Source organism: Nesoenas mayeri, assembly GCF_963082525.1.
Source record: "Nesoenas mayeri genome assembly, chromosome: 14".
Taxonomy (NCBI): Eukaryota; Metazoa; Chordata; class Aves; order Columbiformes; family Columbidae; genus Nesoenas; species Nesoenas mayeri.
In genome coordinates, this window is record NC_137556.1 from 11,411,752 (window position 1) to 11,428,137 (window position 16,386).

Genomic DNA, 16,386 nt, shown 5'->3' on the forward strand with positions numbered 1-16,386 from the left:
CAACCTCATGGTGGTCTGGAAGCTGCTGTGTGGAAGACTTTTGGCAGCAGGAGGGTCTGTGGCTTCAAGTTGGGTTTGCCCAACTACATTTCTAAACATGGATGGTTTTAACTGGGACACCTTGCAGCATGCTCAGAGGAGATTCTCTAAAGCAGGTGTTGCTGGTGATGACCTGCAGCCTTGCAGTGGTGTGGTGTCTGTGGATGAGGTGGCTTGGGCTTTGCTAGGCAAGAGAATTGTATTGGTTTTGTCAGGCCTTAAAGTCTTCATGTATACAGATTTGAAAGACGCTCATGCCTTGCAGTCAGACAAAAATAAATGTTAAGGCTTCTGCAAGATGGGAATGGACAGGAGCTGGTGACAGTGCAGAACCGTTTGGTGTGGGGTGGCTCATCTCAGGGAGGAGATCGTGCTGTTGGGTTGGTTAGGTGGCTCCCCTGAGAGCAGCCACACCTCGGCCGTGCCTGGAGAAGTTTGTGGGGTAGCCTGTCTTGATAGGAAAAACTGAATAGTTTATTTTTTCTACAGTAAGGAAAGCAGCTCTATTAGCAGCTTTATTAGGTCTGTTTTTAGTTTGGCCCAAAGCAAGCTCTCGGTGACATGGCTCTTGGATTTATCTCCTGTTTCCCGAATGACCTGTTGGATCCAGAGGACTCTGCCCAGCCATTAGTCATCACTGGAAGTGTGTCCTGTGCTACCTCCTCAGGATGAGCAGATCCCTGCTCCAGGACCTGCTTCCCAGAGAGTGAAGGGGACCTGGTGCTGGTGACAGAACAGTGTCCTGGGGCAGTAACAGGGATTTTCTTGGTTTGGGTCTGTGTCCAGCAACTGCTGTTTGGAATAGCTGCAGGTTACCGCCCTGGACTCTGCTATTGGACTGAGCTCCAGGAAAGCCCCACGTGCAGAGATGTGGATTAGCATCTTCTCCTTTGGTCAGAAGGATGCTCTTCAAGCAGGATCCTCTCTGTATGCTGCCTTCAACAGAATACAGTATGCAAATCAACACAAGGAGGTGGTGGTTTGTTTTTTTTTTTGAAGTAAGAGTATTTGTCTGAAATATATTTGAAATAATGAGCTTGTTTATTGTAGGTCTTTTGTGAAGACACAAAATCTGATGTTAATTCTGTTTCACCAAAGGAGGCTCTCTGCAGCTGGGCACATGGGCATGAGTCTGGCAGCCAAGGGCTTTCAGCCCTCTGGGCTGCTTCTGTCCCGTGCCCTTTCTCCATGAACCCTTGGCATTGTGTGTTACTGTGATACAGAACAAGATTGTTTTTTGTTTTCAGACCATGGTCAGTAAATGCCCTTTGACTAGAAAGTTCAGTAGAAAAGTCAGAATAGGGGAAAAACGGGTGGAGAGTTACTGTGTGGTCTGTCAGAGTGTCCTGAGGACCATGTGGCCCGTCCGGGTTTCAGAGGGGTTGGTGATGCAGAGAGCTAATTGACTTTGGGAGGAGACGCTGATCATCCTATTTATCAAATTTGCTCAATTAAGACATTTGGATACACCAGAAACAAGTAAAGAGCCAGGAGGACTGACCATTTGTGGGTAGAATAAACAATTAGTGTGTAAAGCTTTCCCATGCAGGCAATATCTCTCCCTGGTACTTGAGAGGGAACGACTGAAGCTAGTGGGATTTCTGCTGTGACACCAACTTTGCCCACAGCCAGGCGTGACCGTGTGGCTGGACTGCAAATAGATTGGCATGTCTATGGTTAGCACAGTCTGTCATTAGGAACGTCACACTGGGTTTGACGGTTTTTCTCTTAGCTGGCTGCATGGCAGGATTTGGAAGGAGAAAAACGGAGCGTTTCCAAACACTGTAATGAAAAGCAGCACCCAGAGCACTTCTCCCCCACTGGAGGGCTGTGCCAGCTGGTGGGAAGTGCATCTGCTGTGGCTTCACTCGCTGGGGGCTGCACTGAGCTCTGGGGGAGCCAGAGTGTGTCAGCGGCACCAGGACCTCTGGAGAAGTGAAGTTTTTAAGGCAGCAGAAAGATCTGCAGTGCAAGCAGCGTGGCTGTGTTGGCAGAAAGGAACCGCATCGTTTCCTAGTGTGTCTGGCACGGTTGCTTGACAGCTCCTGGGAAACTGGAAGAGTGTTTGTTTTCTCTTTGGGGGTTGCTCCAGTTTCTCTGGGCTCGTCTGAGTCCTGTGGGAAGCAGGGCTGGGGGTGCAGCTCAATAGATGGGTCTGCTGGTTGGCAAAGAACGGCAGGACTCGGAGCAGGTCTGTGGCTGCTCTGTCACAGAATTCTTGGAAGGCTGAGGTGGGCAGTGTCCGGAGGGCATCAGCAGTAAAACAACGGCATGGTGAGAAGCTGGCTCCAAACAGCCACCTTGAATAGCAAAGCTGTTTTGTTTTCTAATAGTAGCAAAGGATCCAGCAACGCAAACCAAAATAATGGCAGGCTTGATAAATCACATCTGGATTTTCTATAGTGATGGATGTTCATGTGAACGAGTATTCATGCACTAAAATCAGTATTATTTTTTGCAATTAATCCATTCTTACTCTGGAAGGCAGTCAGCATCCAGGCAAGTGCATGGAGCAAGTCTGTGGTCCAGAGCTGACCAGCTTGGCAGTGTAGCTTGTCCTGTTCTTGCTTACATGTTAGTGCGTATTTTCTGATCTCTTCTGAAGGCAGCCTTCCCAGCTCCTTTGAGGATGAATATCTCTTGGGGTTGTGCTGCAGCCCGGGTTATTAGGGAAGATATGTTACTTCAAATCGGGTCATGCCTCAAATAAAAGCTGCCATAAAATTGTCTTAGAGCTGTGCCTTGCTGAAACCATCCCTTGAGAAGACAACTGAGCACCCAGAGGACCTCTGGCACTGGACAGGAGATGTTGTGGCATAATGAATGCTGTTCCTGTTGATGCACACAGCTGGAAGGTCCTTGGCAGCACTGTCCAGATGTGCCTGTCTGTGCCTGAGGGGGAAGCGAGCCCGAGAGGTTTTTCTGAAGCTGTAGTCTGCCAGCTGGGAGTATGGAGGATTGAGCTGCATCCTTCCTGGAGGGGCAGGCTCCAAGCCCACACTGGGAAAACTGCTGGGAAGGGGATGTTGCAGCTTTTCGAGTGTGGTGGGGCTGCACCCCTCCTGTCCCTGCAGCCCTGGTGCTAGCTGTGAGGTTGCCCTTGCTCTCAGGCTGTACTAACATTTCTTTTTTCTAAAAATCTCTACTCTGTCCATTACCAAGGGCTCTAGGTACTCTTGGGCAGATCTCTTTTCTTCGCACCCCATTCTCTAATGCTTTTCTTGACTACACCCTGTCCCTCCTGAAGTTAAGGGGAGTTTTGTTTGTAAGGGGGTTTGCTGGGTCACATTTTGCCCTGAGAGGTGCATGGCTGTTTCTGGGCAGCGATACCATGAAAAGCAAATCAGCACAGTAGCCTTTCTGTTCTGAAATGGAGCAGCCAAAAATCCTCATCAGCTCATGAAAGAAGTCAATTTATGTAACCAATGCTCATGTGGGTACTGATGTAATGTGTGAGGAATTACCTGGACATACCTGTAACAAGGGGTGGCTGTTCAGGTTGTAGTTAATGGCTCTGAAATGTGAGGCCAGGAGTTCAAGTGGTTTAGTGAAGCTGGAGCGGTGCCAGGTACCTGGGCTGGGGGGAGGCGATGAAGACGCTGATGAGGATTTAGTGGGACTGTTTGGGATGCTCTGATGATGAATCAGGCAGCCTCTTCCCAGCTGTTGAATAGCAAGCCAAGGTAGCACAGGGGCTGCTTTGCCTGGCATCTGCAAGGGAGGGTACGAGCAGGTACGTGGCAACTGGTTGGAGAAAATCCCGGGTGTTAAACAGCCCTGTGAATTATTACTCACAGAAATCTGGTATGGAGCTCTTGGTATTTAGCCACAAAATATATGCACTTGACTGGCAGCCAAGGATTTCAGAGTTTTAAACAATGTAAATGTGTGGATAAGGATGATCACATGGTAAAACTTGTTCTTTTTTTCTCACTGAAGTTGTCTTTTAAGTTACACAAATGAAGAGATTCCTTATCAGGCAGAGATTCCTTATCCTGGCTCCTCTACCCCAGGAGTAACACGTTCATATTCCTGTGATGTGCAGGGAGGAATTCATGTATGTTGCAAGACTTTTGACAAAAAAAAATAATAATTTTGATGCTGTTCTTCCCATTCCAATTACAGCTTTTGGTAATAACACTGGAGCTGTTTGTGCATGGGGCTGGGTGGGATCTGGAAAAGTGGCAGCATCTACCTGGCCCCAGGCACAGCCAAGGACCCCAAAGGTAGTTGTGTTGTATTTATTTCCCTACTGTAGTGGCAAAGCATAAGTCCTCAAAGGTTCAGCTTTGATTCCTTCTATCTAAAGTAAATCCTGGAAGCAGTTTCTTCCTCCTCTGTCCAGTCTGTGTGCTGCAGGAATGGCGCTTCTGGGCCCTCACCCAAGCGGGGAAGGTATATCAGAGATAACTTCTTTTTAAATAGCTGCTGTGGAAACCCCCGCCCAGCTCTGGAGGCTGGTTTTGCTCTGTGCGACCCCTCTGCTGAGCAAAGACAAGGGGTTCAGAAAGAAGCAAACCAGCATGTGTGGGCCAGGAAAACCCAAATTCCTTCACAGGTGACAATGGGGTGCAGTGTTCTTGCAGTGTGGGTCAGATTTGCTCTAATTTGCCTGAGACTGAGTGACCAAGCACAAGTGCAAGGCTGCAGTGGGGTTTGCAGCTGCAAGCTGTGCCCTGCTGTGGGATGGAGAACCAAACCGCTTCCCTGGGGATGAGCAGCCTGCAGAGAGCCCACGTGGATTGATGTGCTATCACAGTTGTGCTGAGTCTGCTTGGAGAGCGCGAGTGTGAAGATTTTGTTTATTCCTGCCCTCGGTACAGAGATGGAGTTTCTATGGGAGAAAGCCCAGTAATGAGTCGTCTGGACGTGTAGCCCCAAAAGTCCCTGGAACCTCATGTAGTTTATGTTCTTCCGAGCCCCTGTCCCACCTCCCCCAGCTCACAGAGGTTCTGTCAGGGTCTGTTTGCTGCGAGCAGCAGACACGCTGCTGGGAGATGGGAAGGATGACAACGTCTGATGTTCTCAAGTTTCCAGTAACAGTACAACTGAAAAAGTGAATCACAGCTTCCCCTCCAGAGCTCCTCAAGGACTAATAGAGAGGAAAACCGGCAGCTTTCCAGAGCCTCGATACACAGCAATAGTTTCAGCTGAGAGGAATGAAGCAGGAGAAATCCCACAGCTTCTTCTTTGTGTACCCTGGCTGAGCTGGGTCCATCGGGTGCTCAGCAGAGCTCAGCTCCTCCTCTCAAAGCCTTGGCCACCTTGCACAGCAGGTGACAGCCCTACATCAGGCTGCAGGGATGGACCCAACACCTTATGGTTATCACAGCAAGGTGATCAGAAACATCAGCTGCTTCTAGGCTGAGTTCAGCTCCTAGAAGGCTGATGGCCATATCGGGGATAAAAACCGATTGTGACCGTAGTGATGTATCATCGTGGGAGGTCAACAGTGTTCAGGAGATGGGCAGGGACCTGGAGTCACATCCCCCAGAAGGGACTATACAATTGGGGTGCAATGCAGCCATAGGGTTGTTTGAGAGATTTGTGTCACTGTTGCCCATCTGCACCCATGTGGCTGCACCACTGCAGGTGGTGGCATCCCCGGTCCAGGCTGGCACTCTCCCAAATGCTAAATGTTAGTTTATAACAGGATGGAGAAATTAGAAATTCAGTAAGTCCCAGGAATTCTTGCAATTTAAAAGCAGCTCTACAAATGCAGAGAGCAAGACTTGCAGATCATTACCAGGTGAAAAAACATTTTGGTGAAGTATGTGAGCATATGCAAGTAATCTTTTGAGAATGATGTCGAGACTTTTAGAAAACAAATAGTGGAATAAAAGTGTCTGCAACTTTTTTTTTAATTTATGTCTTGTTAATGGGTCCTTTTCCCATGAAGCCTGTGTTGAAGGCCTAGCACTAACCTAGGTCAAGTTATTTTTCTTAGGCTTGTCCTATCAGCCGTTAAAATAATGTTGTTAGTGCTGGGTAATGATTTCCACGTAGCCGACTTTAATCCCCTACAACACATCTGAAAACACTTTTCCCATCCCTGAGCCGTAAATTAAACCACTCGGAACATTTGAGTGAGATGCCTGATCTCTTGCCTGTTATGATAGAAAAGTGTGATTAGCTTTTGCTGTTGTCTAAACACAAAGCTCTGACTGTTGGAAGCCCGAACCTGCTGCCACGGTGGCTTAGGGTGACCATGGTGACCCTGAGGTCGCCCTGTCCTGGTGGGGGTTGCTGGGGACATGTGAATGGGGGTGAGCTCAGAACTGCCCATGGCATCTCACTTTCAGTCGGTCACCTCTGAATTATTTTAGATTACCTCATATTCTGGTATTCCTGTGGAAAAGAGGGAGTTTCTTTGTGTAAGCGTAAGTGCTCATCAAACATAAAACTTCCATTTCTTGAGGCTGGTGTTTCTCCCAATCCCTTATACTTTTTCAGGCAGCCTTTAAAAATACCAAATAGAACCTGAATTGTGCCATATCGGCTTAATTTCAGACTGTTTTGAGTGGAAGCTGTGGCTGATATCAGTGTGACTTGGTTCAGGCCACTGCTGGAAGCTGTGTGAGGCTGTTTTCCTTGTATCAAGAATTTTTGGTTGCTCTGAAGAGCTGATGGTGAAACCTTAAGTTTAATAATTAAAAGCACTAACTATGAAGGGGCCTTCTACATGCAAACCTAAGTCTGGCCATCTTTAAAGTGTGAAGTCAACTATAATTTTTGGAAAACACAAGTTTAGCTGCTTTGTGTGGGGAATTGGGAAACTCCAACTAGAAAACACTGGCAGTACTGGTGACCCAATGCCATAGCTTCCTGCAGAGCAAATTTACTGCTGTCACTCCTCTGCAATCAGAATCACTTTCTGAATCTCAGTTCTTATTTACTGGCAAACTGAAGCCTTCAGGGATCCTATGAGCCATGTTTGGCATGTGGGTCCCAGAGCAATGAGAGATGTTTTAACAGCCCCTTCGCAGTGGCAGCGTGAGCACACATTGGTTGGTTCAATGCAGGGGGAAAAGCATGGAAATTATCATTATGATCTCTGCCAATGTAATTAGGCATTTTCATTGTTATGGGCCTCCAGATGAAATTCTCAATGTGGAAGCAATATACACAGCACTGGATTGTGGCAAAAAGAGAGCTGGGATTGCTCGGAATGCTGCTCTTCCTGGGAAAGCTGGCTTCCTTTATCCCACCAAAAAAAAATTAGGCTGGCTTAAAAAGAAGGGTCCCAGCCTAAAAACTAAAATTATCATAATAACGATAATAAATTAGAACAAGACATCTAGCTATGAGAGAGCAAGTTCTTCCCTGTTGAAGATGCTGATGGTAGTACTGAGTAGTGGTTTGGAACAAAAGAGCTTAAATACTCTGGGGATGGATCCGAAGTTAAAGCCTGTGGGAGTCTTTGCTTTAATGGGTTTTAGGTTAGACCCTAAATTTTGAAAGGCGGGTTTGTATGCTGACTGGTTTAGATGCAAAATACCAAAGGTAAAAATTCACCTCAAGGATTCCTGGGTTAAAACTGTGCCCTTGGTTTTTCAGACTTGGACTTTGCAGATAATTAAACCAAAGCTGAATGCAGTATGTGGCAAGGGCCATAGTCCAGTGAAGGATGCGTGTCTATTGCCATAGTGAGTGATCTATGCCTGCCAGAGCAAGGCCTATTTTTATTAAGTGGTACATATGCAGATTGGGATGATAAACAGAACAGCATGCATTTGAAAACTTTATCTTGTACTTCATGCAGTTTCCATCTCCCAACTCAACCTCTCAGCATCCACAAGATCCTGTGTATGTGCCCACTGGACCTTGCCCAGGTCCCTGCAGCTCCCAGTGTCCCAAGCATTGGAGAGGACACACTGGAGATCACATCCCAGCTGTGTCCCCAGGTGCCTTCCTGGGGAAAAAGTGATCAGGCACATGGAAAATCCTTGGAGAGTGGCAGCCTCCTGCTCTGGCTGGGCAGGACTGAAGATGCATTCATTAATGGAAACTGTATTTTTAGGGCTTTTTCTATCTGGCACCTGTTGAAAGGGTCAAGATGATTCATACAGAGTTCTGTAAGCATTCTCCCTGAAAGGCATTTATATAATTCCTACTGTGGTCTAGCATATAGGTCTGCCAGGGAATACACACACACACACACACACAAACACATATATATATGTATGCGCATACTTATATACACATGCACATAATCCAAATGCATTTCAGGATTTGGAACCAGAATAAAGGGGCAAAGCCAGGGATATGCAAAACAAGAACCACCCCAGGTCTGTCTCCTGATTTCTTGAACTGAAATAATTTTGTATCTTAAACTCCATCTAAGTTGGAACCTGTAGCTCATGAATGGTTTTGAGCTTCATGGTTTTAATAGCACGGAACTGGCATTTTCTCTATTCACCCTTGTACTATTTTTGAGGATAATTTTAGACAAATGCATTTATATATTCATTCCCCTGCAGGCCTGTGTACTATGTTATATACATTTGGGGTTTAGCTGGTAGTGTGTTTTGGTTTCTTTTGTTCGTTTGTTTTTGAGAAGTAAGTTTGTAATGTTCTGTTTGGGGTTCTTTGTGTGTGTTTGGTGGGTGGTGGTTTCTTTTGTTTGTTTGTTTTTTTATAAGCCATTTAAGTTGAATTTACTTAATTTCCCATTGCAGAACTGATGGGAAGACCTGGTCACCCCCTGTTCTGGAAGATGGCAAAGCTCAAGCGTACCGGATCAACATAGAGCCGGACCCACAGGTACGGCAGCAGCCCTGCGAACAGGCTGGTCTCCTCTCTGGAATCTGGACAGCCCTCTGCTCTGCCTGCGGTCCTTCCAGAGGTTGGGTTTCTGTGTGTGGTTTTTAAAGCATTATGTTTGTTAGACTTTTCTGTGCAGGTCTTGCTGTGCTTTCCTTGAGTTGGTAAAGCTCCTGTGGTGAACCAGATCTCTGAACTGAGCTGGCATAAACCCAGCTCTGTAATTGCCTTACACCCACGATAGGCTTTGTTGAATCGGCTTACAGGTAGCATGAGGAGGCTGGGCAGTGGTGCGGGGGGTAGTACCCAGCATGGGACCCCCATCGAGGCTGGTGATCAGGCTGGCGCTCAGCATCATTTAATGGAGTTATTGGAGCCTTCCTGAGGATGCTGCCTGATTCCAGCACAGCCCACCCAGGGTCTGTTTGTACCTGGGGCAGCGGGTGGAGCAGCTACAGAACAGCAGCACCGGCAAACCAACCCTGGTATCGCACTTGAGCAACTCACGGGTCTGCTCGTCTTTCTGTGCTGATTGACAGGGTAGTGTGATCTGTGTGCTTAGGCTTTGAGTTCTGGCCATGTTTGATTCATTAATCAATTACAGCAATCTTTTTTGACAGATATTTCTTCTTAATAGACTTTGATGTGCCCAAAACCCTATGAATAATATTAAATAAGGACCAAATGTGCAGCAGTTCTGCTGCCAGATACAACATTTCTGAGGTTTAGTGCAGATTGGATTTGAATCTGGCTATTAATATATGTTACATATGGATCCTTTTAAAAATTAGACAGTTACATAGAATATAATGAGGGAGTGGAGATGGATTTTCCCAAATCCGGACCTACACTGAAAATGTCTAAATCTGGAGTACTCAGTGGGTAAAGCAGCCGTGTTTGTGGTGAGGCACTGAGAGAGGCGTATGAGCAAGAACGTGCAGGTATAGACAGCAGGTTCCTGCTCTTGCACTCTTTTTCGATGGCTGTATCTCTGTGTTGTCTTGCTTAATGTTTTTTTTGGTCTCCCAGAGAGGAGATGGAGGTACCATGCACACATTAGGGGATTCCAGCTGTGGGTGCACCCCAGATGTGGGTGTACCCTCCTCAGACTGTGCCTTGAGCATGGGTCATGCTGACAGTGTGGGACGTGTGCTAGTATCTGTCCTAACCCCTGTGCTTTGCAGATGTCCTCTGACTTGTGTGACACTGAGGGTGATGGGCAGCACCCAAGGGTGCAGACCCTTGCAGCAGGCGTCATGTCCCTGGGAGCCATGGCTGGAGGCCCCTATGGAGTGATGCCATATGACCCAGGGCTGTCCTAGGCTGGAGTCATTCATCCCCCGGAGCAAAAGCATTTATTAGATTGTGAGAAAGAAAAGACTTATTGTAAAGTAATAGCTTGGCTCAAAATGTGCAACCTTTAGGTGCACTTCCTCGCATCTGGAAGAAAGCAATCTTCTTGGAAACACAAGGAAAAAAAATCTGCTGGAATTCTGCCCTTGAATCACAAAAAGAGGTTTGGGGTTGTCCTTGAAAAGGGTTTTGAAAGTTTTACCCCAAGTGGCCTTTCCAGTAATGTGGAGCACATGTCTTTCTTTCCTCCAGGTTTTACTCTATCAACTTTTCAATCATCCTGGGCAAAGATGTCTTGAAATTCTTTTGACTTGTGACTGCAGTTATTCTCGCTGGGAGCCCCTTCCCCAAAACACATGAGCATAAGCAGAATGATTAAATCCCTGTGATTTCTAGGAAAGCATGTACCCTACGATCATATTTTAGTGTATTATTTGGGTGCGATCTTTATCTTGAAGGCAGTGAGGCTCGCAGCTATCTTTTTGCAAGGGAACTTGGAAGGTACAGAGTGGCTGCTGAGCTCTTCTCTTTCTAAATCTGTTGTGGCTTGACAGTTGTGCCATGTGGAAAACCCCTACTCAGAGATGGAGAACGTAATCAATTGTCCTTATTAAAACTTTGATTAATGCTGTGACTGGAGAGAATAGCTGCACTTACAACTCAAGAAGCTGGAAGAGGAGAGAGCTGATTGTTCACAATTAGCAGAAATGACACTGAACAGGATGCCAGTGAGTCACCTTCATGAAATAATGCATTTTAAAAAAAAAAAAGCAGACTTTAGTTATCAGTTAGTTACACTGCATTGGTTTGTCATTAACAGCAAGGCTGTATAGAGGAGGACACAAATTGCAGTGTCCCCAGCCACTCCTCCATGGCCAATGAGGAGAGTGGGAGCCCTGATACTTCGGTTTCTGGAAATCCTACTGTCTTTGGCTTTTTGTAGCGTGAGCTCGCTAGACAAAATATCAGCATGTGGTACTAATAAAAGGAGAGGATGTTTGTTTTCATGACCATTCCCATACTGCCAGAACTGGCAGCTTTCTGGCCTTGGGGGGGCTGGAAATGTGGGCTTCTGGCCATGGGGCAAAGCCCCGTCTGTGCTAATTGACAATAGGTTGAGTGTCTGGGTGTGAAAATAATTGCAGCAGAAATTTAATTGGCAACATGAAGTCAAAGCTGAAATAGGATAGGATGTAAGTCCTCCTAAACCTGGACACTTGGCTAAAATAAGCTAGATGGGGTGAAAGGCTGGGTTTCCTCTGCTGCCCGGAGAGGGAGAGGCACTTCCCGCAGTTGGTCATCAGCCTCGTCCCAGTGGGCATGGCATCCCAGTGCCACCCAGCTGGCAGAGCGGCTCCTGGGTTGTTCTCAGGGGGAGGCATGGGGGTGATGGGGCAGTGGTCCCGGTCCCCATGCTCTGATCCTTTTGCGCTGTGCCCTGTCAGCTGGGGTTTTTCCAGCCCAAATGTTCGACTGAGGCCTCAGGTGTGAGTTGAAGCTGTTGGTGTTTCAGCTCTGGGCACCTGGGGACAGCGGTGCTGTCCTGCAGTGGAGGGGGGAGGAGGTTTGGAGCTAACTTGTCTCTTAGCACCAATTTTAACAGTGTTTAAAAGGTTATCCTTTTTATCCTATTATCCTTTTTTTTTGTTTGTTTTAGATTATCATTATCTTTTTTTATTAAGGAGGAAGGGATCTTTGTTTGATTAGTTGGCTCTCAGGATTGTTTGAAGTTCTTACTGGGTTGGTGCTGTGCAGGAAACCTCCATACACATATATGCAAAAGCAGATGACAGAGGACATACTGACTTCTGTGAACCGGGGGGTAAAGCCTTCTAGCTGGTGAGGTGGAATTTCCTTTCCCAAGGTGATGGACCTTCCTTCCTCCTGGGTCGGTGCGGTGGGACGGGCCATGGCTGCTCCTGGGAGAGCTCTTGCTGGGATCCCCAGCCCCACTGTCCCGCCAGCCCTCACACGGGCATTGCCTGGTGCTGCTGGGGCGGCAGGACGGGGAAAATGTCTGCCTGGTGCTTTTGGGAAAACAAAGGGTGAGATAATGCCCTGGCACAGGACCCGACTCCGTCGCGTGGGAACTCCCAGCGTGTTGTTTGAGGGCTGATTTAATAGCAGAAACATGCCGAATCCTGACGGCTGCTGTAAGCAGCATCAACTTCGAACTGCGGGTACCCAGGCAGCATTTCACACTCAAATATCAGGGGCTTATACACAATCGAAATCTGCTGATCTGATTTACTGAGTGAAGAGGTTACACGCAAGTTGGTGTGTGCTTCTGTTTATTTTTTCTCTTGTGATGTAGTATTGAGTCATTTGAAAGCAAAGGAATTTTCTCAGTACCACTGTAACCTGTCAAACTGTAGAAAATTTCACATAAAAGGTTACAGCTTCTTCTTTAAATGAGCATCTTTATTAAGTGAACTTCAATAATCCTGGTATATGAAAGAGGCAAAAACCAAGCCTAGGACAAAGGGGAAAAAAATGGAAATGGAAGCTTCAAAATAGTGTTTTCTTCCATGTAGGTAACTTGAATAGTTTGTTCTCATTGATGGGGAAGGAGCTGAACTGAAATAACGTGGGTTGATGCTGGGTGCGGGGGGATGCTGGCTGCCCAGGGCTGACCATCCGCCAGTGCAGCAGGGGAGGGGAATGCGGTGAGGGTAGGGAGCGGATCCCGAAACTGTCTTTGGTGTGGGGGGAGCCTGGGCCGGCCGGGCTGCAGCAGCTGCCTCCCATCCCCTGGAACACCGCATTCCTGCTGCCGGGGGCTGGGGTGTCCCACGGGCACTGCCAGGGCTTGTTTGTTCGCAGCAAATCCCGAGACTTGTTTTTGACTCAAACTGAGCGTATCTTCTCTAATAACAAGTAAAAGCTAAAGGCTGTAGTATTCCAGAATTAAAAAAAAAATATATATTAACCTATTGCTTTTGTGTACCTTACCCTAACCTTGTGTACCTTAACCTATTTTTGTGTACCTTACCCTAGCTCTCACAGAAAGAGATGTTTAGATAAGCCATGCTGATGAAGTAGGCACCTTCTGGTTTTAACCATGTAATATTTCTGCATTCTGAAGCTTAGCTTGTTGCCAGTGATGCTTCTTTTTTTCTCAGCTGCTGGTAGTGATTATAGAAAGAAAATCAGAAATTGTGATACGATAACACCTGAAAATGCAACAATCTCCGAACTGGGAGTGGAGGAGAGAGACAGGAAGCAGAAAAAATATTAAATTAGGACATTGCCTGTTAGTGTTAAGCTTCTTAGGTTTGTTCTCTAAGCCAAACACCAAATGGTGAGAAAAGTGATTCAATGGTGGTGTTAAATCAGGTGTGCAGATGGCAATGAAATAGGAACAGCAGCATCTTCTCTAAGAGGAGAGAGCAGACAGGAGACCAGATGGATAGTTGTTACGCTGGGTTTGGGGTTTTTTCCTCTGTAGTGGACATTATTTCCTATCAGAGGGGAGGTTGATTGACACACACAGTATCCCATACCCTGTGGGAGCAGCTTGAGGTCGAGCGCTGGCAGGAGCATCCTCTGAGCAATGCTCTTCTGGGCTGTAGCTCTCTGCTCCAGGGCTGGCAAGATGATCCTGAACCCTAGGAAACAGAGAAAATCCTTTCTAGAGTCTAGGCTGTTGCTGAGCTTGGCTATGGCTTGATAATCATCTGGCAAGAGGGCGCTGCTGCTGCTGGAGGGTGGAGGAAATTTCGAGGCTCTTTCACCTTTGTTATCCATGGTTATTGTATTCCAAAAATACCTTGAGATTACACTGATGCTTATTTTCTATTAATGCTCATTAGGTTTTCCTGTATGGATGGAAGTTAAATACTACGTATAGAAATTATTTTATTCTTAGGCTTCTTCACATACTCTAATTTCTTCTAAAATGATTTATCATGAGTATTGGTTCTGTGCACATGTGGAACTGGCTGAGGTAGCTTTAGGACTATGAGAGCTGGAGACACTCGCACCTCGCCTGAGCCTTAACACGAGTCTGTGATGTTACTGCATTGCCTGTGCAGAAGGGCTTTGTCTGCAGAGCTTTGTCCGAAGGTGTTTAAACAACAGAGCCAGTATAGTCTGTGCCCTCCTCTCTGGCAGAGCATATGATCCCCAGCTATCTTGTGGGGGTTTTTTTAATGAAAGTGTTAATAAAATCAATACATTTGTACAAAGCCCTCCTATGTTTGCTTGTTAAACACTCCCTTGATATTAAAAACATGCCCTCTGCACTGGAACAGGCAAGATAAATGGAAACACATTTTAATCATTCTTGCTGGTCTTGGGTAACTTTTTCCCAGTGCTGTGGATTTTTTAAGAGGCTGCTGGGGAGCCAGGTAGCTTAAAGGATCAAGTTGTGGCATTGCAGCTGCAGTCCCGCTGGAGCTCTTTGATTCACAGGAGGGCTGTGGCTTCTCCCAGGGTGAAGCTGTTCCTGAGCTGCTGGAGGGTCTGGTGGCCCTCGCTGGTGGCCATCAGCATGACCACGTTGAGGTGGAAAAGTGTTTGCTCCATGAGAAAGGTCTATGTAGCTTATTTCTAATAAGGGAGAGGTTGTCCCTGGGTTGGATGTATGCTGTCCTTGTGCTATACAGTACCTAGTGAAGAACATGTGCAAATATGGAGCTGGAATATTTTCCTAGCTTACCCTAAAACCACTCTTTTTTTAATAATACCTCATTTTACATCACAGAACTGCTTCTCGTGACAGCACTCCTGCAGAAAGAGATGCGTGTCTTCTTTTGGAAATTAGGAAATTCCCAACCATCATTTACAAGTGGTTTAGAAACTTTCCCATCTGTGGAAATACATTTTGGATGACTCTTGTCAAGGCTGCTATAACTGTCAAAAGTGACATGTCATTAAAGCTCGCAGGAAATGTTCAGCTTTTGCTTCTCTGGTGCTGTCACTCCTGATCCAGCAGCTCTGCTGTGCCCTGGGCCAGGGCAGTGGGTGCTTTTGGTCAAGCCCCACCTCCTGGAGTCATGTGTTTATGGAATTGCTCCTCAAAAACAAAGCCAGGCTGCTGTATGGAAAGATCAGTGTGTTTTACCTGTGGAAGTAACGTTTTGTGGTTGGAAATGTGCACTGACGGAAGGTGATGTGGCTGATCTCCGCCTGCTCCCTGCTGCAACAGCAATTGAATGGATGGAGACTTTCCTGTAATGCTTTTGCTACAGGTTGCAGGGGTTTCAGCAGAAATTGCAGCATGTAATATAGAAATAAGAGCTTTAAAATGAGCCTGACTGCTGGGTCCAATGCCACAAAGCTGAGCAAACCTTAGCAGTGCTTGCAGGAGCTGTATCTCTGCCCACCATGAGATGATCCACGGGTGTTTCTCAGTGTGCCCAAGACCTGGCATGAGGCCATGGGGCTCATTTTGAGTGTCTTTCCCTCCTCAAAAGACATCATTTGCTGTGCTCTAATGGCAGTGCCTTGTCTGGGTACAGACTGTCCCGGGGACGTGGGCGCGCTGGGGCTCAGCCAGGCTCCAGCTTGAGTCATGTTTCACATGAATGTTGTCTGCTGCCTTTTAACTAAAAGACCATCTGATTTTAAAGGTTTGGTCTCTTACTATAGAAAGATCTGAAAAATGAATTTGGTGTTTAGCTGATGACTGCGGAAGGAGCGTAGTAAGAAGAACATGATGGATAAAGTTTTTCTTCAGACCATGTCATACACCGAAAGAGGAACTTGGCAGAATATTGAAAGTCAGTCTCATAAAATTACCCAGACGCTCTGTTCATCCAGCTTCAGCAAACTGCCTCTGACCTTTTTACTTATCTATTAATCTTCTGAGCTGAGCTAAATAGTGCGATTATACTTAGTAGAGCTTTTTAAAGTTAGATTGAAGCTTGCTTGGTCTGTGAAACGACCATCTCAACAGGACACCTGAACTGCCCTCATAGGGAAATGTGTGCAGCTTTTAAAACTGTCCCTTTTCCCCCGCTTTGACATAAGGGCTCTCCATGGGACTCTTTTCGAGACAGCGAGCTGGAGAATCAATCCCACTCCTGCAGACACCAGCCACAGTGTAAATCTGTTACTTGCATTCAAATGAAAACAGTGCTGTCCATCCTGTACAGCTCCTCTGTGGGGTAATAATAGGATTTCAATTTCTGGGACTTTCAAACCACTTTATCAGAGACGAAGCAGCAACTTTGCTGTTGAAAAGCTGTGAGGGAGAGGAAGAGATTGCTGTATTGCAGTTGTGTTTTG

At 46.5% G+C, this 16,386-nt stretch overlaps 1 protein-coding gene across 1 annotated transcript in view; it reads left to right on the forward strand.

Moving 5' to 3' along the window:
- PDLIM4 (PDZ and LIM domain 4) overlaps nucleotides 1-16,386 on the forward strand; it is a gene marked incomplete at both ends in the record, with an annotated part of 48,493 nt that overhangs the window by 17,997 nt on the left and 14,110 nt on the right. The window contains one exon of the mRNA XM_080352998.1: nucleotides 8,718-8,802. Coding sequence (XP_080209124.1) covers nucleotides 8,718-8,802 — 85 coding nt within the window. The remainder of the gene's footprint in view (nucleotides 1-8,717; nucleotides 8,803-16,386) is intronic.